General features: G+C 40.0%; 1 protein-coding gene across 1 annotated transcript in view; it reads left to right on the top strand.

The window, feature by feature from the left end:
* UTP4 (UTP4 small subunit processome component) overlaps nt 1-26,712 on the top strand; it is a 61,327-nt gene that overhangs the window by 16,032 nt on the left and 18,583 nt on the right. Inside the window, exons 7-11 of the mRNA XM_004468124.4 lie at nt 20,407-20,578; nt 20,688-20,779; nt 22,389-22,485; nt 23,239-23,303; nt 23,919-24,041. Of these exons, the coding sequence (XP_004468181.1) occupies nt 20,407-20,578; nt 20,688-20,779; nt 22,389-22,485; nt 23,239-23,303; nt 23,919-24,041 (549 nt within the window). The remainder of the gene's footprint in view (nt 1-20,406; nt 20,579-20,687; nt 20,780-22,388; nt 22,486-23,238; nt 23,304-23,918; nt 24,042-26,712) is intronic.

The following is a 26,712-nucleotide window of genomic DNA, read 5'->3' as shown; positions in this document are numbered from 1 at the left end:
CCTCATACATGGGAACATAGGAAGCAGGCACTAAATCATTGACCTACATCTGCTTCCCAATGAGAGTTGATTTTTTCTTTGTTTGTTTGTTTAGGAGATACCAGGTATTGAATCCAGGACCTCATACATAGGAAGCAAGTGCTCAACCACTTGAACTACATCTACTCCTCTTGCCCATCATTTAATCAGGTCATTTGTCTTTCCCCTCCCCTACCCCAGATGGCTTCTTCATCTGTCTGTTTCCCTCACCTGCTCACTGTGTCATCTCGCCGTGTCCTCTCATTGCCCGTTTGTTGTCTACTCATCTTTAGGAAGCACTGGGAACTGAACCCGGAACCTCCCATATGGGAGGCAGGTGCCATCTGCTCCCTGCTCATTGCATCTGCTCATTGTGTAAGCTCATCTTCTTTAGGAGGCACCAGGAAACAAACCTGGGACCTCCCATGTGGGAGGCGGGCACTCAACTGCTTGAGACACATCTGCTTCCTTCTTGTTGTCTGATCATTGTTCTTATTCAGTGTCTGCTCGTTTGTCTTCCTTAGGCACCAGGAACTGAACCCTGGGACCTCCCATGAGCCATATCCCTTCCCCTCTTCTTTTTTAATAAAAGCATTGAGGGCTATAAATTTACCTCTTAGTACTGCTTTTGCTATATCCATAAGTTTTTTTTTAGACTTTTAAAAAAGATTTGTTTCTCTCCCCTTACTCCCCCCACCCCCGCCCCAGTTGTCTGTTCTCTGTGTCTATTTGCTGTATTGTTGTCTTTCTTTTTTTAAGATTTGTTTATTTCTCTCCCCTTCCCCCCCCCAGCCCAGTTGTCTGTTCTTTGTGTCTGTTTGCTGCGCCATCTTCTTTGTCCGCTTCCGTTGTTGTCAGTGGCATGGGAATCTGTGTTTCTTTTTGTTGTGTCATCTTGTTGTGTCAGCTCTCCTTGTGGACAGCGCCATTCTTAGGCAGGCTGCACTTTCTTTCGCGGTGAGCGGCTCTCCTTACAGGGCACACTCCTTGCGCGTGGGGCTCCCCTACGCAGGGGACACCCCTGCATGACATGGCAGCCCTTGTGCACATCAGCACTGTGCATGGGCCAGCTCCACACGGGTCAAAGAGGCCTGGGGCTTGAACTGCGGACCTCCTATGTGGTAGACGGACGCCCTAACCACTGGGCAAGTCCGCTTCCCTTAAAGATTTATTTATTTATTCCCCTCCCCCCATGGCTTGTTCATTTTCTTTTGCTGTCTCTTCTCTGTGTCCATTTACTGCATGCTTTTTCTGTATCTGCTTGTTTCCCTTTTGTTGCATCATCTTGCTGCATCAGCTCTCCGTGGCACATGGGCCGTCAGCTCTCTGCAGCGTACAGGACAACTTTGCCTTCACAAGGAGGCCCTGGGACGTGAACCCAGAGCCTCCCACATGGTAGACGGGAGGCCAACAGATTGAGCCACAGCTGCTTTCCTCCCATAAGTTTTTATGTTTTGTTCTTGTTTTTATTCATCTCAAGATACTTACTGATTTCTATTGCAATTTCTTCTTTTACCCACTGATTATTTAAGAGTGTACTGTTTAATCTCTGAATTTCCTCTTTTTCCATCCATTTTATCCCTGGGTTTTCCATTGTCATACCTTACTATTGTCTGTCTTTCAGTCCTTTGAATTACCTTCTATGGCAGTTTGAAATTATTTTATGAATTCCAAAAAGAAAAATACTATGTTTTAAACTAATCCATTTCTGTTGGTGTGAGGTACATTAGACTGGATTACGTCAGTGGGGCATGATTCATGTTGAGTCTCTGCCCTCTTGCTGGGTCTGATAAAAAGGAGACACAGAGGCTCAGACAGAGGAAAATGGGAGCTGGCATATTTGATTCTGCAGTTTGAGAGAGCAGATTGCTTAAGCACAAAGCCCCCAAGAGACTAGGCCCACAGAGGAGTTCAGCAGGAGTCAGTTAGCCCTTGAGGGAAAGGAGACAACTAGGCAGATATCAGTAGCCATCTTACTTTACCACGTGGCAACATGCCAGGATCAACAGTAGCTGACTTTGGTGAGAAAGCATCTTGGATGGTACCTTGCTTTGGACTTTTCACAGCCATGGAACTATAAGCTTTGATCCCAAATAAATCCCCTTTATAAAAGCCATCCCATTTCTGTTACTTTGCATTGGTATCCCTTCGGCAAACCAAAACACCCTTACTTGTATTCTTCATTTCTACACTCTTCTCTAAGCTTCTGTCCCTTGTCTTTTCCTTTAGCTGCAGCCTGAAAGGAAAAGACAAGGAACCATTTAGTATCTCTTGTAAATCTGGTCTCTTGGTGACAAAGTCTGTGTTTGTTTGTGAAGACCTTAAATCATCCTCATTTTTGAAGGCCAGTTTTGCCAAATACAGAATTCTTGGTTGTCAGTTTTTCCCTTTCAGTACCTTAATATATCATATCATTCCCTTCTCACTGGTTCCTGATGAGAGAGCAACACTTAGTCTTTTTGAGGTTCCCTTGTAAATGATACACTGCTTTTTTATTGCTTCTTTCATAATGCTCTCTCTGTCTCTGTAGGTCTACTCAGATTTATTCTGTTTGGGGTCCATTGTCCTTGAATATTGATAGTCATGTCTTATGTAAGGGTTGGGAAAATTTCTGTCCTAATTTCCTCAAATATTCTGTTCCTTTTTCATTCTCTTCTTTTTCTGAGATACTTATAGTGCATATGTTTGTTGTTCTATCTTTTTTAAATTTATATGCTTTGTCTTCTAAGTCTCTAATTCTGTCTTCTACCAATTCAAATCTACTGTTCTATGTCTCTAATATATTTTTTTAAAGAAATTTTTTTTTAAGATTTATTTTTTATTTATTTCTTACCCCTCCCCCCAGTTGTCTGCTCTTTGTGTCCATTCGCTGTGTGTGCTTCTGTGACCGCTTCTATCCTTATCAGCGGCACTGGGAATCTGTGTTTCTTTATGTTGCGTCATCTTGTTGTATCAGTTCTCTGTGGGTGTTGCGCCATTCTTGGGCAGGCTGCACTTTCTTTCGTGCTGGGCGGTTCTCCTTACAGGGCGCACTCCTTGAGTGTGGGGCTTCCCTACGTGGTAGACACCCCTGTGTGGCAGGGCACTCCTTACACACATCAGCACTGTGGATGGGCCAGCTCCACACAGGTCAAGGAGGCCCGGGGTTTGAACCGTGGACCTCCCATGTGGTAGGTGGATGCCCTATCCATTGGGCCAAGTCCACTTCCCTCTAATGTATTTTTAATCTCATCCATTGAGTCTCTCTTTCTTATAAATTCTGTTACTTTTCTTTGCAGACTTTCAGATTGTTCTTTGGGCTTACCTAGTGTCTTTTTCCCTTAGGTGTTTAGTCATATTTTCCTTCAACTCTTTGAATTGATTTAGGCGATTTATGTAAACATCGTTGATTGACTGGTTGTCTTAAATCCTGTGTCTTGTTAGGATTCTTGGTATGTTCCTTTGGCAAGGCCTTATCTTCCTGTTTCTTAATAGGACTTGTACTTTTTTGCTGATACCTAGGTATCTGATTATGTTAATGATTGTACTCTATTGGTCAATTTTTCTCTCTTCCCTAGTGGTTTTGTTTAACAGCTCTTTTTGATTTTTGGTTCACTTTTTTCTACAACTTTTAAGATTGCCCTGTTTAAGTTATCAAGCTAGGGTCAGGGACTCACTACTAGGGCACAGACCAGATAAGCTGGACCTGGGAAAGAATCTAGAGACAAGCCTTTTCTTCTTTCACTTTCTCATTTGGCCAGTAGATGGTACTCCTTTGGCATACTTTTCTATGGCGATGGATCTTTCAGTTTCCTCTGACTGGAATTTTTGAGCCAGTGATTCAGAGCTCCGCTATGCTGTTTAAACTCACCGAAGAGAAACCACACTCAGCCATGTGCCACACCCTTCCTTTTTCTGGGGCTGATTATGTCCTGTCCCCTCCCTTAGCTGCTCAGTTGCAGGTTTTACTAAGACTGTTTGACTCAAGGATGGTAGATAGGTGGCATTCCCTGCTGCAGGGCGCTAGCAATTCATGGTTTTCCTTTTGGCCTCTTTGTCTCTGTCCCCAGTCCCTCTTGGATAATGCATGCAACACTCTCTTGGTCTGCAGACCCCCAAAACAGGCCCCTTGGACAATTTCTTCCCTTTCTTCACTGTTTTGTAAGAGATCTGCATTCTGCCTCTCTTACTCCTATCCATCTTCCCAGAACTCTGTTCTTACCACTTTAAATGTGTCATTCCACTGCCTTCTTGCCTCCAAGATTTCTGAAGAGAAATAGGCACTTAGTATTATTATGGCTGCCTTGTGTGCTGTGTATTACTTCTCTTTTGAGGCTTTCAGAATTCTCTATCATTGGCATTTGACAGTTTTATTACAATATGGTGTGGTTTATGTCTATTTTGGTTTATTCTGTTTATAGAGTTCCTTGAGCATCTTAGATATGTGAATTCATATCTTTCATTATTAGGAGAGTTTTCAGTCATTATTTCTTTGAATATTCTCTCTGTTCCTTTCTCTATTTCTTATCCTTCTGGGAGTCCCACAATGCATAATACCTAATGGTGTCCCAGAGGTTCATCAGGCTCTGTTCACTTTCCTTTGTGCTTTCTTTCAGCTCCTTAGACTGGATGATTTCAGTTGCGTTGTCTTCGAATTCTCTGATTCTTTCCTCTTCCAGTTACAATGCTGTTTCATCCCTCTGGGGAAATTTTTTTAACTTTATTTTGTACATTTAGTAATTGAAAATGGAAAATTAAAAACTAAAAAGAAAACACAGTTGAATAAAACCATTTCTCAATTACTTGTACTGAATACCTATAAAAAAATTTTTGAATCATACAATATGTTACACAGTATATTTGGTTTATGGTAATGCAGTCATTGAGTATTTGTCCTTTTGTGTCTGGCTTACTTTGCTCAACATAATGTCCTCCAGGTTCATCCGTGTTGTCATATTCTTTGCAACTTCATATCTTCTTACAACTGCATAATATTCCATCGTGTGACAAGACCACAGTTTACCCTCTCATCTGTTAATGGACACCTGGGTTGTTTCCAACTTTTGACAATCATGGATAATTTCACTGTGAACATTGGTGTACAGATATCTGTTCGTGGCACTGCTCTCAATTCTTCTGGGTATATACCCAGTGGTGGTATTGCTGGGTCACATGGCAACTTTATATTCCACTTCTTTAGGAACTGCTGAACAGTCCTTCATAGTGACTGTACCATTCTGCCGTACCACCAACAATGAATTCCTATCTTTACACATCTTCTACTATGCTTGTAGTTCTCTGTCTTTTTAACAGTGGCCATTCTGATAGGTGTGAAATGATATCTCATTGTAGTTTTGATTTGCATTTCCCTAATCATTAGTGATTTGAGAATTTCTTCATGTGTTTTTTGCCATTTGTATTTCTTCTTTGAACAAATGTCTATTTAAGTCTTTTGCCCAGTTTTTAATTGGATCGTTGGTCTTTTTATTGTTGAGTTGTAACATCTGTTTATGTATCCTGGATATTAAAACTCTTATCTGATGTATGATATCCAAATATTTTCTCCCATTAAGTCGGCTGCCTTTTCACCTTGTTGACAAAGTCCTGGGAGATGCAAAAGTGTTTAATTTTGAAGAGGTCCCATTTATCAATTTTTTCTTTTACTGCTCATGCTTTGGGTGTAAGATCCAAGAAACCACCACCTATCACAAGGTCTTGAAGATGTTCCCTACATTTTCTTCTAGTAGTTTTATGGTCCTGGGTTTTACATTTAGGTCTTTGATCCATTTTGAGTTGATTCTTGTAAAGGGAATGAGATAGGGGTCCTTTTTCATTCTTTTGGTTATGGATATCTTTTCAACACCATTTGTTGAAAAGACTGTTTTGTCCTGTTAATATTGACTTGGTAGACTTGTCAAAAACCAATTGATCATATAGGTGAGGGTTTCTTTCTGGGTTCTCAATTCTGTCCCACTGATTGTTCTTATCTTTATGCCAGTACCATGCTGTTTTGACTTCTGTAGTTTTGTAATATGTTTCAAGGTGAGGCTATGAAATTTTTCCTACATCTCTCTTCTTTTTTAGAATGCCTTTGGCTATTTGGGTGCACTTTCCCTTCCAAATGAATTTGGTAATTGACTTTTCTGATTCTGTAGAATAATAAGCTATTGGGAGTTTGATTGCTCTTGCATTGAATCTGTAAATCAATTTGGATAAGATTGACATCTTCATGATATTTATTCTTCCAATCCATGAACACGGAATGTCTTTCCATTTGTTTAGGTCTTTTAAAATTTCTTTTAGTATTATTTTGTAGTTTTCTGCATATAGGTCCTGTATTTCTTTGGTTAAATTAATTCCTAGGTATTTCAGTCTTTTTGTTGCTACTGAAAATGGAATTTTCCCCTTGATTTCCTCCTCAGATTGTTCAATACTAACATACAAAAACATGGCTGATTTTTGCGTGTTTATCATGTATTCTGCCACTTTGCTGAACTCATTTATTAGCTCAAGTAGCTTTGTTATGGGTACTTCAGAATTTTCTTAGTACAGGATCGTGGCATCTACAAACAGTGAGAGTTTTACTTCCTCTTTTCCTATTTGGATGCCTTTAATTTTTTTTTCTTGTCTGATTGCCCTAGTTAGAACTTCTATTACAATATTGAATAACAGTGGTGACAATGGGCATCCTTGTCTTGTTCATTATAGAGGCTGTGGGTTTTTCATGTATGCCTTTTATCATATTGAGGAATTTTCCTTCTATTCCTATCTTTTGAAGTGTTTTTATCAAAAAAGGATGCTGGATTTTGTTGAATGCCTTTTCTGCGTCGATCAAGATTATCGTGGGTTTTTTTCTTTCAATTTGTTAATATGGTGTATTACGTTGATTGATTTTCTTATGTTGAACCAGCCTTGCATACCATGAATAAATCCTGTTTGGTTGTGTTGCATGTCTTTTTAAAAAAATGTTTTAAAGTATATCACTCATACATAAACATATATAAATAACAAGTGTATAGTAATAGTTGTGAACTTACAAAACAAACATATATAACATCATACAGGACTCTTCATAACTCACCCTACTACCAATACCTTGCATTGTTGTTAAACCTTTTTAACTAATGGTTAATGAGCATTGTCAAAACATCACTACTAAACAAAGTGTTTTCCTCCAACCCACCCTATTATTATTATTATATTTGTATCACTTTTATATATGAACATACATAAACAGTAAGTATATAATAAAAATTGTGAGCTTAGAAAGCAAACATGCATAACATCAAACAGGGTCCCATACATCAACCCTCCACCAACACCTTGTATTGCTGTGAGACATTTGTTACAAATTATGAAAGAATATTGTCAAAATCTTATTATTATAGTCCTTATCTTACATTGGGTGTGTTTTTCCCCTAGCCCACCCTATTACTATTTTTTAAAATATATTTTATATGACAGAAGTTGTAAACTTATAAAACAGTCATGCACATGTGCAGAATTCCCAGACTACACCCCTCTATCAACCCACCACACTGTGGTGGAACATTTGTTATAGGTAAGTTAATATCTGATGTTAACACGTCCATAGTATACATCTGGCTTACGTTTTCCATACTGCCCCACTATCAACACAGTACATCTTTGGCATAGATGTAAGAATATTATATGTTTACTGCTAACAACAGTCCATAGGTCACTCCAGTTGTATTTTTCCCATGCTTCTCCACATTCCCACCACCCTGCAGTAGTGATGTACATTTGCTCTAGCTCACAAAGGACTCTCTTGGCATCTGTACCATCAGCCACAATTCTCATCCACCTCTTGGTTTACTGTGCTGTTCATTTCCTAGATTATTCTCTGTCATCTGTCAGTTGACATTTACATCACTAGACTACCATTTTCAACCACATCCCCATTTATAAAATAGCTGTTAATCACTATTTGTTACCATCCACTATATACATTTCCACACTTTCACAGTAAAACGAATTAAAACTTCTACATACATTAAACATCAGTAGTCCACCTCAGTCCTCCTCTTCTTTAAGAAATCCACCACCTACCATCAGGGCTTGAAGATATTTTCCTACAATTTCTTCTACAAACGTTATGGTTCTTGCTTTTATTTTTAGGTTTTTGATCCATTTTCACTTAATTTTTGGATAAGGTGTGAGATAGGGATCTTCTTTCCTTCTTTCAGCTATGGATATCCAGTTCTTTAAGCATCATTTGTTGAATGGACTGTTCTGCCTGAGCTGTGTGGGTTTGACAAGCTAGTCAAAAATCACTTGACCAAACATGTGAGGGTCTGTTTCTGAACAATCAGTTTGGTTCCATTGGTCTATGTGTGCATCTTTATGCCAATACATTCTGTTTTTACCACTATAGCTAGGTAATATGATTTAAAGTCTGGAGGTGAGGGTTTGCTTTTCCTTTTTATGTTTCTGACTATTCAGTACCCCTTATCCTTCCTAATAAATTTAATAATCATGTTTTCAATTTTTTTGAAAAATGCTGGTGGAATTTTTATTGGGATTTCATTGAATCTGTAGATCAATTTGAGTAGAATTGACATCTTAATGATATTTAGTCCTCCAATCTGTGAGCATGGAACATTGTTCCAGTTATTTAGGTCTTTTTTGATTTCTTTTAACATTGGGTTGCAGTTTTCTGAATACAAGTGCTTTACATTGTTGGTTAAGTTTATTCCTGACTATTTGAGTTTTATCTGTCATATTTTATTTTCCCCACTCTTTTGATTCTTTTGGTTACTTTCATTGATATAATCTTCATTTCTGGACTCTCTTCCAGGACTTTCTCTCCTGTCTTTTCTTTTCAGGCTCTAGCTCATCTTTTAGTATTTCCTGAAAATCTGGTCGCTTACTTAGAAATTCACTCAGTTTCTGTTTATCTGTGAATATTCTAATCTCGCCCTCATTTTTGAAAGACAGTCTTGCTGGATATAAGATTCTTGTCTGGAAGTTTTTCTCTTGTAGTATCTTAAATATATCATACCACTGTCTTATTGCCTCCATGGCTTCTGGTGAGAAATCAGCATTTACTCTTATTGGGTTATCCCTTTTATGTTATGCATTGCTTTTCTCTTGCTGTTCTCAGAATTCTCTTTTTGTCTTTGGCATTTGACATTCTAATTAGTATGTGTCTCAGAGTTGGTCTGTTCGGATTTTTTCGGATGGTAGTAGGTTGTGTTTCTTGGACGTGGATATCCATGTCTTCAGTAGGCAATCGGGAACTTTTCTACCATTATTTCTTCAGATATTCCTTCTGCCCCTTCTCCCTTTTCTTCTGGGACACCCATGACCCGTATATTTGTATGTCTTTTGCTGTCATTTAGTTCCTTGAGACCTTGTTCTATTTTTTCCATTCTTTTCTTCATCTGTATGTTCACTTTCAGAGGCCATTTCTTCAAGCTCACTAATCCTTTTTTCTGCCTCCTCAAATCTGCTGTTACATGATTCCAGTATTTTTTACATTTCATTTATTGCACCTTTCATTCCCATAAGATCTGCTATTTTTCTATGTATGCTTTCAGATTCTTCCTTGTGCTCATCCAGTGTTTTCTTAATATCCTTAATCTCTTTAGCCATCTCATTGAAATTATTAAGATTTGTTTCAGCATCTGTGATTAGTTTTCTCAACTCCTTTATGTCACCTGGAGGCTTGTCTTGTTCCTGTAACTGGGCCATAGCTTCCTATTTCTTGGTGTGGATTGTAATTTTTTGTTGGTATCTTGGTATCTGGCTTACTAGAGTATTTATTCTGGGTACAGTTTTTCTGTTTAGTTTAGGTCTTCCTGCCCTTTCTCCCTTGCTGGTTGTGCAGTAGGAGCCAAGGATGTAAATTGTGCTATAAGCTGTGGAGGGTCAAGCTGCCCTCATTTCCGCAGGATCGATGAAGCTTCTCCCAACTTTCCCCTTTGCTGGGGGTAGGGACAGAGTTACAGCTGTGTGGAATAATCCAAGTCATGCAGGTCTAGACTGTAGTTGCCTGGAAGGACTGATAAAGTTTCACGTTCCTTTCTCCTCTGCCTGGGGTGGGGATAGAGCTGCAGGTGTGGGCAGCGAGCTATGCAGTATGGGTCAAAGATGATGGCAGCCACCCCGATAGACTTCCAGTTATTCAGTCTGTGCCTGCCAAAGGTGCCTGCAGTTACCTGGATAGGCTGGTGAAGGGCCTGCCAGAAGTGGAATTGAAGCCTAGCGTAGGGCTCCAGGCCAGTCTGGATCAATGAAACCAGTTCCTTTCTCCACTGTGATTTTTGGTTAGCCTGGCTTCTTCTCATGGTGGGGGTGGAGTCAAAATGGCGACCACCAGCTTCTTTCTTACTTGGACAGATTCACACCCTAGCTTTTCCTAGGGTTGTACCATAGCCAGCTGAGTTTACTCATCGGTAGCTGATATTGGTGGCCAGTCATCTCCTCCTCCCCTATTTTTAGAAAATGGAGCTTTCAATTCCAGCCACAGAATAGCTCCTGGGACAGCTTGTGCCACCAGAGTAGGATGATCACTGGCCTCCAGGGCTTGGCTGGTAATTTCCCGGGGAGGCTGGCGCAGGTTCCCCCAGCTTCCTCCCTGCCAGAGGTGGCACTGAGACCTACGCTAGAGCTGTAATCTCATCTGGATAGGAAGAAATTGGTTCCTAGCAGCATTGTGATTTTCAGTCTGCACCGCTTCTTGTCATGCCAGGCACAGAGTTAAGATGGCGGCTACTGGCCTCTTTCTGGCTTGGACAGGCTCAAACTTTAGCTGTTCTTAGGATTGTACTTTAGCCTGCTGAATTTACTCATCAGTAGCTGAAATTGGTGCCCAACCATCTCTTCCTCCCCTATTTTTGGAAAGTGGAGCTTTCAGTTCCAGCCTCAGAACCGTTCCTGAGGTGGCCTGTGCCTCCAGTGGGGGATGGTTACCAGCCTCCATGGTAAGGCATGCTCTACCTACAAATCTTCTCTGCAAATGGGCAGTCTCCTTCTAGTCCTTCAAAGATGTTGCAGGATGCTCTTCTGGCCTCCTGGAGCCCCCAAACAGGTGCTTCAGGTAGCTCCAGATAGCTCTGGTATTTACTAACTGCCCTGTAGCAGGAGCTGACTCTAGGAGCTCCTTACTTCACTGCCGTCTTGTTGGTTGTCCTGTATAAGGCTTTTGATATGCTGTTGGATTCTTTTTGCAAGTATTTTGTTGAGAAATTTTACATCTATGTTCGTTAGAGAGATTGGTCTGTATTTTTTTTTTTTTTGGTAGTATCTTTATCTGTTTTTTTTTTGTATTATAAAATGTGTTGGGTAATTTTCCCTCCTGTTCAATTTTTTGGAAGAATTTAAACAAAATTGGTGTTAATTCTTTTAAAAATGTATGGTAAAATTCACCTGTGAAGCCATCTGGTCCTGGACTTTTCTTTGCTGGGAGATTTTTGATGATTGTTTCAACCTCCTTAAATGTGTTTGGTTTGTTAAGTTCTTGTATTTCTTGTAGCGTCAGTGTAGGTTGGTTGTGCATTTCTGGAAATTTGTCCCTTTCGTCTAGGTTGTCTAGTTTGTTGGCGTACAGTTTCTCATAATAATATCCTCTTAAGATTCTTTTTATTTCTGTAAGATCAGTCATAACTTTCCCCCTTTCATTTCTGATTGTATTTATTTGCATCTCCTCTCTTTTTTTTGTTTTTAAAGATTTATTTATTTATTTAATACCCCCCCTCCCCTGGTTGTCTGTTCTCTGTGTCTATTTGCTGCATCTTGTTGTCTTGTTTCTTTGTCCGCTTCAGTTGTCATTAGCGGCATGGGAGTGTGGGCGGCGCCATTCCTGGGCAGGCTGCACTTTCCTTCATGCTGGGCGGCTCTCCTTACGGGGTGCACTCCTTGCGCGTGGGGCTCCCCTACGCAGGGGACACCCCTGCGTGGCGCAGCACTCCTTGCGTGCATCAGCACTGCGCATGGGCCAGCTCCACACAGGTCAAGGAGGCCCGGGGTTTGAACCGCGGACCTCCCATGTGGTAGACGGATGCCCTAACCACTGGGCCAAGTCCGTTTCCCTCCTCTCTTTTATTCTTTGTTAGCCTAGCCAGGGGTTTGTCAGTTTTATTGATCTTCTCAAAGAACCGGCAATTGGTTTTGTTGATATTTTTCTGTTCTTTTTTTTGTTCTCAGTTTCATTTATTTCTGCTCTAATCTTTATTATTTCTTTCCTTCTGCTTGTTTTGGGATTGGTTTGCTGTTCTTTTTCTAGTTTCTTTTGTTCATTTAATTCTCTAATTTAGCTCTTTCTTTTTCTTGAATATAGATATTTAGGGCTATGAATTTCCCTCTCAAGACTGCCTTCTCTTTATCCCATAAGTTTTGATAAGTTGTGTTCTCTTTTTCATTTGTCTCAATATATTTAATGATTTCACTTGCAATTTCTTCTTTTTTCTTTTAAAGATTTATTTTTATTTAATTCCCCCCCTCCCCCGCTTGTCGGTTCTCTGTGTCTTTTTGCTGCGTCTTGTTTCTTTGTCCGCTTCTGTTGTCGTCAGCCGCATGGGAAGTGTGGGCGGTGCCATTCCTGGGCAGGCTGCACTTTCTTTAGCACTGGGCGGCTCTCCTTACAGGTGCACTCCTTGCGCGTGGGGCTGCCCTACGCGGGGGACACCCCTGCGTGGCACGGCACTCCTTGCACGCATCAGCACTGCGCACGGGCCAGCTCCACACGGGTCAAGGAGGCCCGGGGTTTGAACCGCGGACCTCCCATGTGGTAGACGGACGCCCTAACCACTGGGCCAAGTCCGTTTCCCGCAATTTCTTCTTTGATCCATCGATCATTTAGGAGTATATTCAGCCGCCACACATTTGTGAATTTTCTTTTCCTGTCTGTTATTGATTTCCAGTTCCATTGCACCAGAGAACGTGCTTTGTATAATTTGAATCTTTTTTGTATTTATTGAGAGATGCATTGTATCCTGACATGTGGTCTGTCCTGGAGAGGGATCCATGGGCACTTGGGAAGAATGTATTTCCCTCTGAGTTTGGATGTAGTGTTCTGTATATGTTTGTTAGGTCTAAGTCATTTATCATATTGTTCAAGTTCTCTGTTTCCTTGTTGATCCTCTGTATAGTTATTCTATCTAATGATGTGAGTGGGGTGTTGAAATCGCCAATGACTGTTGTAAAGATGTGTATTTCTCCCTTCAGTTTTGTCAGAGTTTGTCTTGTATATTTTGGTGCACCTTGCTTAGGTGCATAGATATTTATGACTGTTACATCTTCCTGCTGGGTTGTCCCTTTCATTAATGTTTAATGGGGTGGCAGTTGGATGTAGTTATGAATTCCAAAAATAGATATTGGATTATGTTTGTAAATTGGTCTGTATCTGGGCATGATTAAATTATGATTAGGGCTTTTATTGGGCCACATGAATAGGGTGTTGAGTCCCCACCCCTTGGTGGGTAGGGACTCATAGATAAAAGACATGGCAAAGAACAGAGTTGGAGATTTTGATGTTGGAGTTTTGATTTGAAGTTTGATGCTGGAGTTTTGAGCTGGAGCCCCAGGAAGTAAGCACCCAGAGGAAAGAGAAGCAAGTCCCGGGAAGACAGGAACTAAGCCAGGAGAAGAATGCAGCAGAATAGAGACAGCTACTTTGACATGGCAGAAACCCCAGGGAGAGAGACAGAGCTGTTCACCTGATAGTCTACAGCTGACCTTATGGAAAGAGGCAAAGTCTAGAGAGCCTCATAGTCTACAGCTGACCTTGTGGAGAAAACAGAAGACCTGAGCCCAGAGAGAAGCAAGACCTGGGACAAGAGGAACCCAGGAAGCCTGAACCCTGGCAGATGTCAGCAGCCGTCTTGCTCTAAATGTGAAAATAGACTTTGGTGAGGGAAGTAACTTATGCTTTTATGGCCTGGTATCTGTAAGTTCCTACCCCAAATAAATACCCTTTATAAAAGCCAATAGACTTCTGGTATTTTTCATCAGTACCACTTTACCTGACTAATACAAATGGCCTTCTGTATATCATAACTTTTTTGCATTTAAAGTCTGTTTTGGTATTAGTATAGCTACCCCTGCTCTTTTCTGGTTCCTATTCACATGGAGTATCTTTTTTTCAACTTTTTACTTTCAGCTGGTTTGTATCCATAGGTGAGTTTCTTGGAAGCAGCATATGGATGGCTCATGTTTTTATCCATTCTCTTGGCCTATATCTTTTGATTGGGATGTTTAATCATTTCACATTCAGTAATATTAGTGTAAATGCAATGTTTACTTCATTTTATTCTTCGACTTTCATGGGTCCTATCTTATTTTTGTCTGGCTTTTTACTTTTTTGGTTATCCTTTCTGCTATTCTTTCTTCTATACTCTCCTCCAAACCTGTCTCTCCTGTGTTTCTTTCAGACTTATTTCCTGCAAAGGTGGATTCTTTTTTGCAAAACTCCCTTAGTTTCTGTTTGTAAATATTTTATACTCACCTTCATATTTGAAGGACAGTTTCGCTGGATAAAGAATTCTTGACTGGCAGGTTTTCTCTTTCAGTGTCCTAATTGTATCATACCACTGTATTCTTGCCCCTGGTTTCTGAGGAGAAATCTGTGCTAAATCTTAGTGGACATCCCTTGTACATGATGATTTGCTTCTCCCTTGCTGTTCTGATAATTTTCTCTTTATCTTTGATGGTTGATGTTCTGAGTAGTATATGTCTTGGTGTAGATCACTTAGGATTTATTCTGATTGGGGTATGGTGTACATCTTTGACATTGAGTTCATTTCTTATGTAGAGTTGGGAAATTTTCAGCTATGATTTCCTCAAATACTCTTTCTGTCCCTTTTCCCTTCTCATCTCCTTCTGGAAGTCCCATGACATGTACGTTGTTGAATTTTTTGTTGTCATTCAACTCTCTGAGCCCATGCTCAATTTTTCCCATTCTTTTCTCTCTTGAATTTTAACCGTTCTGTCTTTGCTGTCAGTTATTCTTTCTTCTGTAATTTCAAGTCTGCTGTGGTATACCTCAAATATGTTTTTGATCTCACCTATTCTGTCTTTCATTCCCATGAGCTCTGTTACTTTTTTGTTCAGGATTTCAAATTTTTCTTTTGCTTACTCGATGTCTTCTTTTTTTAAATTTATTTTTTCTAATGTTACATTAAAAAAATTTGAGGTCTTCATATAGCCCCCATCCCCCTCACCCCATTCCTCCCACATCAACAACCTCTTCCATCATTGTGGCACATTCGCTGCATCTGGTGATCAATGTCTTCTTGATGTCATTTATCCTTTGACCATATTGTCTTTCAACTTATTAATTTGATTTTGGAAATTTGTGCGCATCTTGCTGATTAGTTCTCTCAAATTCTGCATTTCTTCTGGGGCTTTGATATATTCCTTTTCTTGGGTCATGTCTTCTATTAGTATGGCTTGTAATTTTTTGCTCATATCTAGGCATCTCATTAGGATGTAGTTTACTCAGATGCTCAGTTTCTTTCTTTTTTGTAGGGGTCTAGTGGCAGGACCCTTTGTGTTACCACTGCTCTTTGATTCTTGTCTCAACCTGGATTGTTAGGATTATTCTGCTGGTTACTCAAAACTGGGCACTGGACCCAGTAATTGGTTGTAGAATCACTTCTTAGGGCCTTGGAGAGGGAGGCTATAGTGGCCAGAATAAATCTCTTCTACTTTTTAGTTTTCTTGCATGTACTTCCTTGGCCTGCTAGCAGATGGCTCTGTTTGGAAGCTCTCAATTCAGGGCCTGGTTGGGATGTATCTGTTGCAACTTAGGCTGGATCAATGTGATAGAGCTTCCTGTCTGGAGGCTAGGAGCCTTGTAATTCAAACTTTCTCTGAGACAGTTCTCTAGCGTTCACTGGCAGTCCCCTCCTTTTTCCTGGGTTAGAAATATTTCCACTCTCCTCTGAGTCCTCAACAATTGTTCCTGTTAGTAGTGGAGGAGATTGGGAGGGTTGTATATCCTTAGCCCCTTGTTGGTTTCAAGGCAAACAATGGCGCAGCCTCACCTGGCCTGGAAGGGCTCTGGGACACAGCATTCCAAATTTGTGAGTCAAAAGCTGAGTCATCCTTAGGCTGTGTCCCTCTATCTCCCCTTTCCTGGGCGTTCTTAACAGTTAGGCCAGTAGAAAGAGAGGGAGGCTGCCAATGTCGCATTTCTCCAGTCCTTCCCTGGTTCCCAGGGCAAACCAACGCGTGATTCCACCTAGACTGGAAGGGCTTGTGGGACACAGCAGACCAAACTTGTGAGTCAGAAGCTGAGTCAGCCTTAGACTGTCCCTCTCGCTTTCCTTTCCTGGGGTGGTAGATCCCTGGAGGCCCCCTAGGGGCCCAAGAATTCTAAAGTGTCTTTAGTATGAGGGATGGTGCCAGCAGCAGCAGCCACTGGTTTCAATTCACAGTTCTGGCATCGTGATTTCCCTCCTTTGTACTTCTCTCCACTGGGTGATGTCCAGCCTTTGCCAGGTATCCTAAATCCTACAAGTTCTTATTCTAGGCTGTTTCCATCTGTCCTTTAGCTGTTTTTCTGAAGGAGAGTCCTGTGTCTTTCTAGTCTGTCATCTTCCCAGAAGTCCCCTCTAGGGAATTTTTCATTTCTGTTACTGTGATTTTCATCTCTGTTTGGTTCCTTTTCATAATTTCCATCTTTTTATTGATACCGATAATATCTTTTTCTTCCTCTCTTGTTTACCTGATTTATTCTAGTTTTTTGTCCATGTTTTCCTTTAGTTCATTTATTTATTTTATTAATTCCCCCCCCCCCCCATTGTCTGCTTTCTGTGTCCATTTGCTGTGTATTCTTCTGTGTCTGCTTGCATTCTTGACTGCACTGGGAATCTGTGTCTCTTTTTTGTTTCTGTTGTTGAGTTGTCTTGCTGTGTCAGTTTTCCATGTGTACAGTGCCATCCTGGGTGGACTGCGCTTGCTTTGCGTGGGGCAGCTCTTCTTGCAGGGCACACTCCATCCGCATGGGGCTCCCCTACGCAGCGGACACCCCTGTGTGGCATGGCACTCCTTGCGTGCGGCAGCACTGCATGTGGGCCAGCTCCACACCAGCCAGGAGGCCCTGGGTTCAAACCCTGGACCTCCTATATGTAGGTGGATGCTCTGTCAGTTGAGCCACATCCACTTCCCTCCTTTAGCTCTTTGAGCATAGTTAAGAACATTTTTTAAAAAGTCCTTGTCTGGAATGTCCTAGGTCTGGTCCTCCTTGTTGATGTAGTTTCTATGCTTTAATTTTTTACTTTGCCTGGGCCACCCCTTCTTGTTTCTTTGTATGGTCTGTAGTCTTTTATTGTTGAAACCTAAACATTTTGATACTTTAATGTGTGATCACTAAAATTTAGAGTCTGAGGTATCTGTTCTTTAAGATTTTATTCAACTAGTATTATGTCAGTATGTTTCTTGAATGCCGGGATCCAACAATAAAAAAAAAGAAAATGCCTTTCCCAGTGTTTGCTGAGTGACTTGTGCAAGTGTTCTCCTTCAGGGCTTACCCATAAAATTAGTTTAGGGAATAGCTGGAGACCAAAGTGTAGGGGTCTCCTTGGTTCTTTCTCTGCCTGTCTCTTGTCTTGGGCATGCACATGTGGCCCTGGGGATTTCCCTGTTTAGTCAGATATAAATGTACCCTCTTTCCTAGGAAACAGTTTCCTCATGGTCCTGGGCAATGAACTGTTTGTCCTATAGCCAACAGTCCCTTGTCCTAGGCACCCACTTGACTGTTGTTCACAGCATTCTGAAGGAGAGTTTGATGAGCTGCCTTCTGTATGCAGGGCAAGGTCTGGAATGGAGAGAAGCCCCGGCCACCCTCAGACAGATTGACCCAGACATACATGCTCCCAATATGTGCATGAGGATTGCTATGCTACCTCCAGAACTGGCATTGGGGGTCTGGAATGGAGAGATGCCCCGGCCACCCTCAGACAGATTGAGCCAGACATACATGCTCCCAATATGTGCATGAGGATTGCTATGCTACCTCCAGAACTGGCATTGGGGATCCATAGTCGAAGCACAGGCCAACTCCACTCTGTACCCATGAGGAGTGGGCATGGGGCTGGCCAGGGCCTCTTTAAGTTGTCTTTTTCTTAACTCAGCACTTGTCACTTTACTGTAGTCCTTTAACTGGAGCTTTGAGAAAGATGTTTCTGCCAGTTCTTGCTGGTTGTTCGAAGTGTCGGGTGGAGTGCGGGCGGGGAGGGGGAAAGGGGAATGATGACACATGCCTCACTTGTATTTTTAAAAACTGGAGTTACAATGAACGTGGTTTTAAAATTAGAGAAATTTTTAAAAGTCATTGTAATTTACACAATGATTTTTTAAAATCTAGCATTAGAATCTTCATCATCTACATATTGGCAGAGAGAACCTTAAATGGGATCAGGGAACCCTGGCACTGATGGTGCTACTACCCTCTCAGCCCTCCTTCTCTTCATCTGTCTAAAGAAGGCAATGAATTAACTCTGGGTTTCCCATATTTTGGTCTTTTGGCTACCAGTTTGGGATTTTTTTTTTCCACCTTCATATTCCCATATTCCTAATACTGTTATTTATATTAAAAAATTTTTAAACAAATTGTACCAATGCCATAAATTAAAAATCAGTATCACTTGCTGTAAATTCATGGCTAGATACCATGAAAATTAACAAGTTTTCTTCAGAAGGGAAATTTTTGAGTAATAAAGAGGTGTTAAATGCAAAATGCATAGCCGTAAGATTTTCCTAAAGTAAGTAGCAGAAGGATTGAAAAATAATCAAAAGGGAAATACTTCTCACTGTTTTTTTTTTTCTTTTTATGTTTAGTCTGTGTATTACCTAAAATTATCTCTTTGTAGCCTTAAAAATCTTGTGTTATTACTAGTCGTCTGAGTTCCACTCTCCAGGAAATCTTTGGCTTTAGGTAATCTCAGAGATGCTTACAGAGTAAGAAATCTCCTTTTTTCTTTTCAAAACCTAAGAAAAAATTTACCTTTCTTTCCCATTACCGTTTTAAAACATTTATTTAATTTTTTAACCAGTATAACATTCATGTAGTATAAAAATCAAAAGTATAAAAAATACAGGGTAAGAAATCTCCCTTCTACCTCTCCTTCCTATCTATTCACCTCATAATGTAAAGGCTATCACAGATTTCCTTTTTGAGATTGACTTTAACATTGTTTGGCATATCTTTGCTTATTCTATCTTATTAAATGATAGCTTCCTCATTCTTTTTTCTAGCTGTGTAGTATTTTAATGAATGGATATATAATAATTTTATGTAATAGCCCATATATCACACGTATCACAGCCTTATCATTACAAATAATGCTGTGCTGTGATTCATACATGTGCAAAGTATCTCTGATTTTCCAGGAGTAGAATTTATAGTGTCAAAGAATAAATGTATTTGTAATTTTGATGGTTATTGCCAAATTGCCCTTCCCTGGTGTTATATATTTTAACTTCTTTACAGCTGTGTGTGTCTAATTCCCCAGTCTTGCCAACAGTTGTTCTATTTTTAATAACTTTTGTTCATTTTTCTTTTGGATTGTTGATCTTAATGATTTTTAGGAATCTTTAATCCTTTTTCCCCAAGTTTGTCTCTTTTTTAACTTTCTTTTTTTTTTCTGTCCATAATGTGTGTGTGTATGTGTGTTTCAAGAAGTTTAATTTTTCAGGCTTTTATGGTATTGGTTTTGAGTCACAGTCCTTTTCCACAATGAATTTATATGATTCTCCTATATTTTCTTCTAGTTCTTTTATAGTTTCTGTTTATACATATAAATCTTTGATACATTTGCAACTTGTTCTGATACACAGGGGTATTGATTCAACTTTATTTTTCCTATATAGCTACCCAGGTTTTCTAGCTCCATTTACAGAATTACAGAATGTTCTACTTTTTCCTGCCAATTCAAGATACCACTTGGGCCTCAAATATTAAATACTTGTGATTTATAGTCCCGTAAGAATTTGGGAATATTTCAGAACTTTCAGTTTTATTATACAGTCCATTCATGGGTCATACTATACTATTTTAAGTATTGAAAGATTATATGTAGTTTACTATCAGGCAGGAATAGGGCTCCCTGCTCCTGTGTTTTCCCCCTAGTGTTTTTATTACTATTCTTGCTTGGGCTTTTTGTATGTGTCTTGTTTTTGTTTAATTTTTTCTTTTATATACAACTGTAAGAAATACCTCCTCCAGTTCCTAGTAAAGGACTTTGGGTATTTTTATTGGATTACATATCTATGTCTGAGCTTGCTCCTCTGATGAAAACATTAGCTTCTCAAGGACAAAGACACCTGCAACCTGCCTTTTATCTGGCGAGACATGTGTTCCTCTAAGCTGCAGACAGAAAACCTCAGAATATTTTTCCGACTGGGCCATTCTTTTGCTCAAACGTCCCTGATTTAATTTCTCAGGAAGAAGACAGTTTCGTGGTGGGCACAGCCGAGGGGACAGTATTCCATTTTCAGCTGGTCTCTGTGTCTTCTAACAGCAGTGAGAAGCAGTGGGTACGGACAAAGCCCTTCCAGCATCACACTCATGATGTGCGTGCTGTGGCCCACAGCCCAACAGCACTGATATCTGGAGGTGGGTACCACTTACAGAGAGGCTGTTTCTTCACCCTGCTCAGCTCTGGTTATTTTAAGGCAGGTGTTTTTCTAATTCTGTATGCCTTCTCCCCTCTTCCCCACCCCAGGCACCGACACCCACTTAGTCATTCGTCCTCTCATGGAGAAGGTGGAGGTAAAGAATTATGATGCTGCTCTCCGAAAAATCACCTTCCCTCATGTAAGTATCATATCCTCCTCCTCCTCCTCCCCTTAAGACTCTGAATATAGCTAACACTTGGACAATATGTAGGACTTCTGGTAGCTACCTTCTTTCTGTTTCTGAGATAAGCCTCTTGCAAATACATTGACAAGGGCAAGAGATTTGCAGCAGCACTGCTAATTGAGTTCCTGGGCAAATAATTTCTTTTGAAGATGGTTGTGGTTTCTGGGGTGCATATTTATATAATATTTACATAAATATTTTTTAAGATTTACTTTTCTTTATCTTCCACCCCCCATTGTTTGTGTTTGCTGTCTGCTCTCTGTGTCCATTTGCTGTGGGGTCTCTGGGTCTCTTCTTCTTTTGTTTAGGAGGCACTGGGAGCTGAACCTGGGACTGCCCATGTGAAAGACAGGCTCAATTGCTTGAGCCACCTCTGCTCACTGCTTTCTTGTGTCTCTCATTGTGTTTCCTCTTTGTGTCTCCTTGTTGTATCATCTTGTTGTGTCAGCTCACTTGTCTTGCTCATCTTCTCTAGGAGGCACTGGGAAGCAAACCTGGGACCTCCCGTGTGGCAGGCGGGTACCCAAATGCTTGAGCCACATCCGCTTCCCTATATTTTTATTTATTTATTTTTTTAAGGTTGAGCTCTTTATTATTCTGGGTGGGAGCAGAGCCTCAGGTGTTTCCTTCCAGATGAATTTTACCATATTCACAAGTTATAAACCCCTCTCTTCCTCCACCTGTTTCCCCATTCCGTGCAACCAATAAACATAACTGAATCAACCTGTTCACTACATCTTGAATCTAGTCATGTCTCTGTCTACTTGCTATTATCCTAGTTTATTCCAATGTCTTTTCTCATCTGGGTTTCTTCACAATTATTTCCTAATGATATTTTAGTATTAATAGTTTTATTTGTTTATTCCAGACTGTTCACCTGTGATCTGTTTAAAAAGCAGCTTTGTTCTTTCACTGCATGCTTAAAAGCCTTCAGTTAGACCCTTGTTACCCCTAGTATAAAGACCTAATTCCGTAGTAGGGCTATAAGACCTGTCCTCATTTGGTCCTGGTCTCCTTCTGTACATTGGTAGCATCCCCATATCCCCATATCCCCCACCCCACCCAGTGTAGCTATACTGGAAGACTCTTTTTATTCTCTCTAATGCTGTTTTACTATGAGCCATTTCATACACCCTCATTCTCTTTGGAATGTCCTGTCCTACCCTCTTTGCCTGAATATTCTTTCCCAGGAACTTCCATTGGGGCTCCTATTATTATCCCTTCAAAGCTAGGCTAGCCTTTCTACAGCTAAGTCTTTTCTACATTTTTCATTACACATTTCTGCTTATCCATGTTAAATTTCTTAGCACACCGTAATGTAATTTCACATTTAATTCTATGTCACCCTCTTAGATCATACAATTCTTGAGAGCAGTAGCTGTGTTTTTTATTCACCATTATGTTTTCAGATCCTAGGACACTGCTTGGCATATGATAGTACTTAATAAGTATTTATTAAATAAATTGATTTTAACAGTAAAGAATGTTCTAAGATTTTGCTGCTGTTTCTAGTACTGAGGCAATAGATGACCCTGGCTAAGAATGTTTCCATTCTTGGATACAGAGACGTCTCATTTCCTGTTCTAAAAAGAGGCAGCTTCTCCTCTTCCAGTTTGCTCATCACTTGGAACTTTGGCGACTGGGATCCACAGTTGCAACAGGTAAGATGGGAGGTTTTTTCCACAATGTGAAAATTGGAGAGAGGCCAAATATCAGAATTCCAATTGAATTCTGCTAGTGGAAAAATGGAAGTAGGTTTTTCTGTGTTGTAAGTTATGTATTTTTCACCAACTAGATAAAGTGTTAGATGCTTTAGCAAGATACTGTATCATCTTTTAAAAGTTTAGATTTAAAAGTTTAGATTCTGTGTTGTACACTGCAGGGTGTAGAATCGGTTTTTTCTAGCTTGACTGGGAGATAACAGGCTTTTGAAAACTGGCATGCTTTAATGTGAAAAAAGAAGGTTGCATAGATATTACCGGGTAACAGCCTAGAGACCTTTTTTATGATCTGCTAAGGAAATATTTGGATCCCATTGTTAATGGTGGATTAGAGATTTTTGCTTTAGGTTCTAGAATGAGGAGAAAATGAATTTGAAATCAGGGCCACCTAACCTCTATTTCCATTTGCTTGCCTGACTGGGAAGTAGCACTTCAGAGAACTCATGAACTATCACAGGCCATATCCACAACATTCAAATAGAAGCTAAAGAAGTGCTCACTGGTATCTTTTTTCACCCACCCCCTTCTCTTCCACCCTCAGAAAATTCTGACTTTAGACATTTTTCTTATATCTCACTGGTAGAGATTTCATTCTACCCAGGAGTGACTTTTCAAAAGAAAAACGTACAAGTAAACTTACGGGGAAATATTTTCTTTGATAAGAAAAACCATCAGGGACATTTCTTGTTCCAGGAAAGAATGGGGATATCCTTCCGCTCTCTAAAAATGCAGATCATTTACTGCAGCTCAAGACAAAGGTAAGGAAGTTTAACTGTGTACCTCAAAATAGTTCTTTAATTATACAAGTATTTGTAAATATAGTCTCATTGTAAATAATTCAAACAATATCAGTAGTTTCTATCATTGACCACCTCTTTCATTCTAGTCCCTTCCCCTGAAATAATTATTGTTAATTGATAGGTGTATGTTTTATTAAAAATTATATAAATGTTACATTGAACTTTCCTTTGTTTTGCAAATATTTCACTTACTATTTCTTAGAGATCTTTGAAGCAGGTTGTCATGGAATAGAAAATCAGTCCTCCAAATCACCTGTCCTCCAAAGCTTTCTGCATTAAATGCCTCCCTGCTCAGATTCCTGAGATTGAGGTTTAGTGTGGCAACTGTGAAGTACTCAGAGGGCTGAGATAATATGCACACTATTCATATGCCTCCATTTCTGGTTTTACAATTTGTTTAGATGCTCTGCCTGTAAAGGCATCATAGTGACACATAGCATGAGTGTCAGGATTGTGTGTCGGTGTTTTTGTGGACAAGTCCAGAGTGGTGTGAGCTTGAGAATTCATGTCACAGTGAACCTTGACAGTATGTGGTTTTTTGTGAACTTTCATCATGATTCTTAACTTTACCAGGGTCCTGAGAACATTATTTGCAGCTGTATCTCCCCATATGCAAGTTGGATAGCTTATTCTACAGCTTCTCGTTTTTTTCTCTATCAGTTGAATTATGAAAATGACAACATAAGCCTCCAAAAGGTAAGTGATAGCCCGATCTCTGGCAATGCAAGAAGAAACTTCAGGAGTGTGTGGTTTTTGAGTGTGAAGTGGAAATGTACTAGATGTAAATCCTTGATCAATTGGAAGCTATTTGGAAGCTGCTGTTAAGTGGTCTTTTATTTTCATTTTGAATCTTTTATGTTTTTGGAGGGGTGGGGGAATGCCAGAAAAGAGGTAGCAAAGTTTAGATTTTCCTGCTTAATGGTTTCATGTGTGGCTGAGTTATATTTCATGATAGAGAATTTAGTATTTATTGAAGAGCTGAAGAGGGAACATGTTTGTTACAGTGGAACGCCAGTATTCTGGGCTCTTGGTCAGTTGGCTTATTTAGAGACAGGAAGCATTAATATTATTTAAGGCTGGCTGTGTTTGTATGTGTTTTTAATATATATATATATTTTAAGTATATTAGTCATATATCAATATACATAAATAGTGTATAGTAAAAGTTGTGAACTTACAAAATAAGCATATGTAACATACAGGGATCCCATACATCACCCCTCTGCCAACACACCTTGCATCGTTGTGAAACATATGTTACAAACTGTGGAAGAGCATCATCAGAATATTACTACTAACTATAGTCCATATCTTACATTTGGATTGTTTTTCCCCCAACCCACCCTATTATTTTTTTCTCATATGTTTTTATTACAAAGGTTGTGAACTTACAAAACAATCACTCTACATGGGTAGAATTCCCATACAACACCCCTTCACAAATATACCATACCGTGATGGAATATTTGTTACAGATTATGAGATAATACCATCAAACCATTACCACCAACCATGGTCCAATAATGTACATTTGGCACACTTTTTCCATACCCCCCGATTATCAACACGGTACATCTTTGGCATTACTGCAAGAATATTACAGTATTGATGTTAACCACAGTCCATAGGTCACACCAGTTGTATTTTTCCCGTGCTTCTCCACATTCCCACCACCTGCAATAGTGACATAAATCATAGCTCACAGAAAGACACTCTTGAATTTGTACCATCAAGCACAATTCTCATCCACCTCTGGGTTCACTGTGTTATTCAGTCCCTAGATTATTCTCTAGCATTCTTTCTTTCAATTGACATTTACATCCCTACACTACTCTTTTCAGCCATAATCCCATATATAAACCAGCTGCTACTCATTATAATGTGTTACCATCAACTCTGTACATTTCTACACTTTTACAGTAAAGTTAATTAAAACTTCAAACATGAAGCATCAGTAGTCCTTCTCAACCCCTCTCTTATCTTTTAATAACCTATACTACAGGGTTTTTTTTTCTTTTTAAAGATCAATGTTTTATTTATTTCTCTCCCCTTCCCCGTCTCCCCCAGTTGTCTGCTCTCTGTGTCTGGTCACTGTGTGTTGTCTCTATCCACGGGAATCTGTGTCTCTTTTTGTTGCATCAGCTCTCCGTGTGTGCGGCGCCACTCCTGGGCAGGCTGCACTTTTTTCACACTGGGCGGCTCTCCTTACAGGGCACACTCCTTGTGTGTGGGGCTCCCCCACGCAGGGGATATCCCTACGTGGCACAGCACTTCTTGCACGTTTCAGCACTGTGTTTGGGCCAGCTTCACCACACAGGTCAGGAGGCCCTGGGTTTGAACCTTGGACCTCCCATGTGGTAGGTGGACACCCTATCCATTGGGTCACATCTGCTTCCCTTTACTGTAGGTTTTAACTCCATGTGTTTATTCTTTGTATTTATTAGTTCATGTTAGTGACACCATGAAATATTTGTGCTTCTGTGTCTGGCTTACTTCACTTAGCATAAAGTCCAGGATTCACCCATGTTAACATATGTGTTCCAATTTCATTTATTCTTACTGCAGCATCCATCGTATGTATATACCACATTTTGTTTATCCATTCATTGGTTGATGGACATTTGGATTGTTTCCATCTTTTGGCAATTGTCAATAACACCACTAGGAACATTGGTATGCAGATGTCTGTTGGTGTCACAGTTTTTAGTTCTTCTGCATATTGTCCTAGTAAAGGAATTGCTGGTTCATATGGCAGTTCTGTATTTAGCTTCCTGAGGAACTGCCAGACTGTCTTCCGCAGAGGTTACACCATTCTACAATTGCACCAACAGTGTAGGCGTGTTGCTATTTCTTCACATCTTCTCCAGCACTTATTGTTTTACAGTTTTTTAACAATGGTCATTCTGTGTGGTGTGAGATGATATCTCATTGTTGTTTTGATTTGCACTTCCCCTATAGCTAGTGATATGAAACGTTTTTTTCATGTGCTTTTTGGCCATTTGTATTTCCTCTTTGGTGAAATGTCTATTTAAATCTTTTGCCCATCTTTTACCTGGATTGCTTACTCTTCCATTGTTGAGTTGTATGATCTCTTTATATAGAATGGAAATTAAACCCTTATCAGATAAGTGGTTTCTAAATATCCTGTCCCATTGATGGGTTGCCCCCTCACCTTCCTAACCAAGTCCTTTGAATCACAACAGTGTTTAAATTTGAGGAGGTCCCATTTAACCATGTTTTCTTTTGTTGCTCATGCTTTAGCTATAAGGTTTAAGAATGCACCACCTACTACCAGCTTTTGGAGATGTTTCCCTACATTCTCTTCTAGGAGCTCTGTGGTTCATGCTTTTATATTTAGGTCTTTGAT

This window comes from Dasypus novemcinctus, chromosome 18 (assembly GCF_030445035.2).
Source record: "Dasypus novemcinctus isolate mDasNov1 chromosome 18, mDasNov1.1.hap2, whole genome shotgun sequence".
Classification (NCBI taxonomy): domain Eukaryota; kingdom Metazoa; phylum Chordata; class Mammalia; order Cingulata; family Dasypodidae; genus Dasypus; species Dasypus novemcinctus.
The sequence above is the reverse complement of the archived record's forward strand: the minus strand, read 5'-3'. Positions and strand labels throughout refer to the sequence as shown.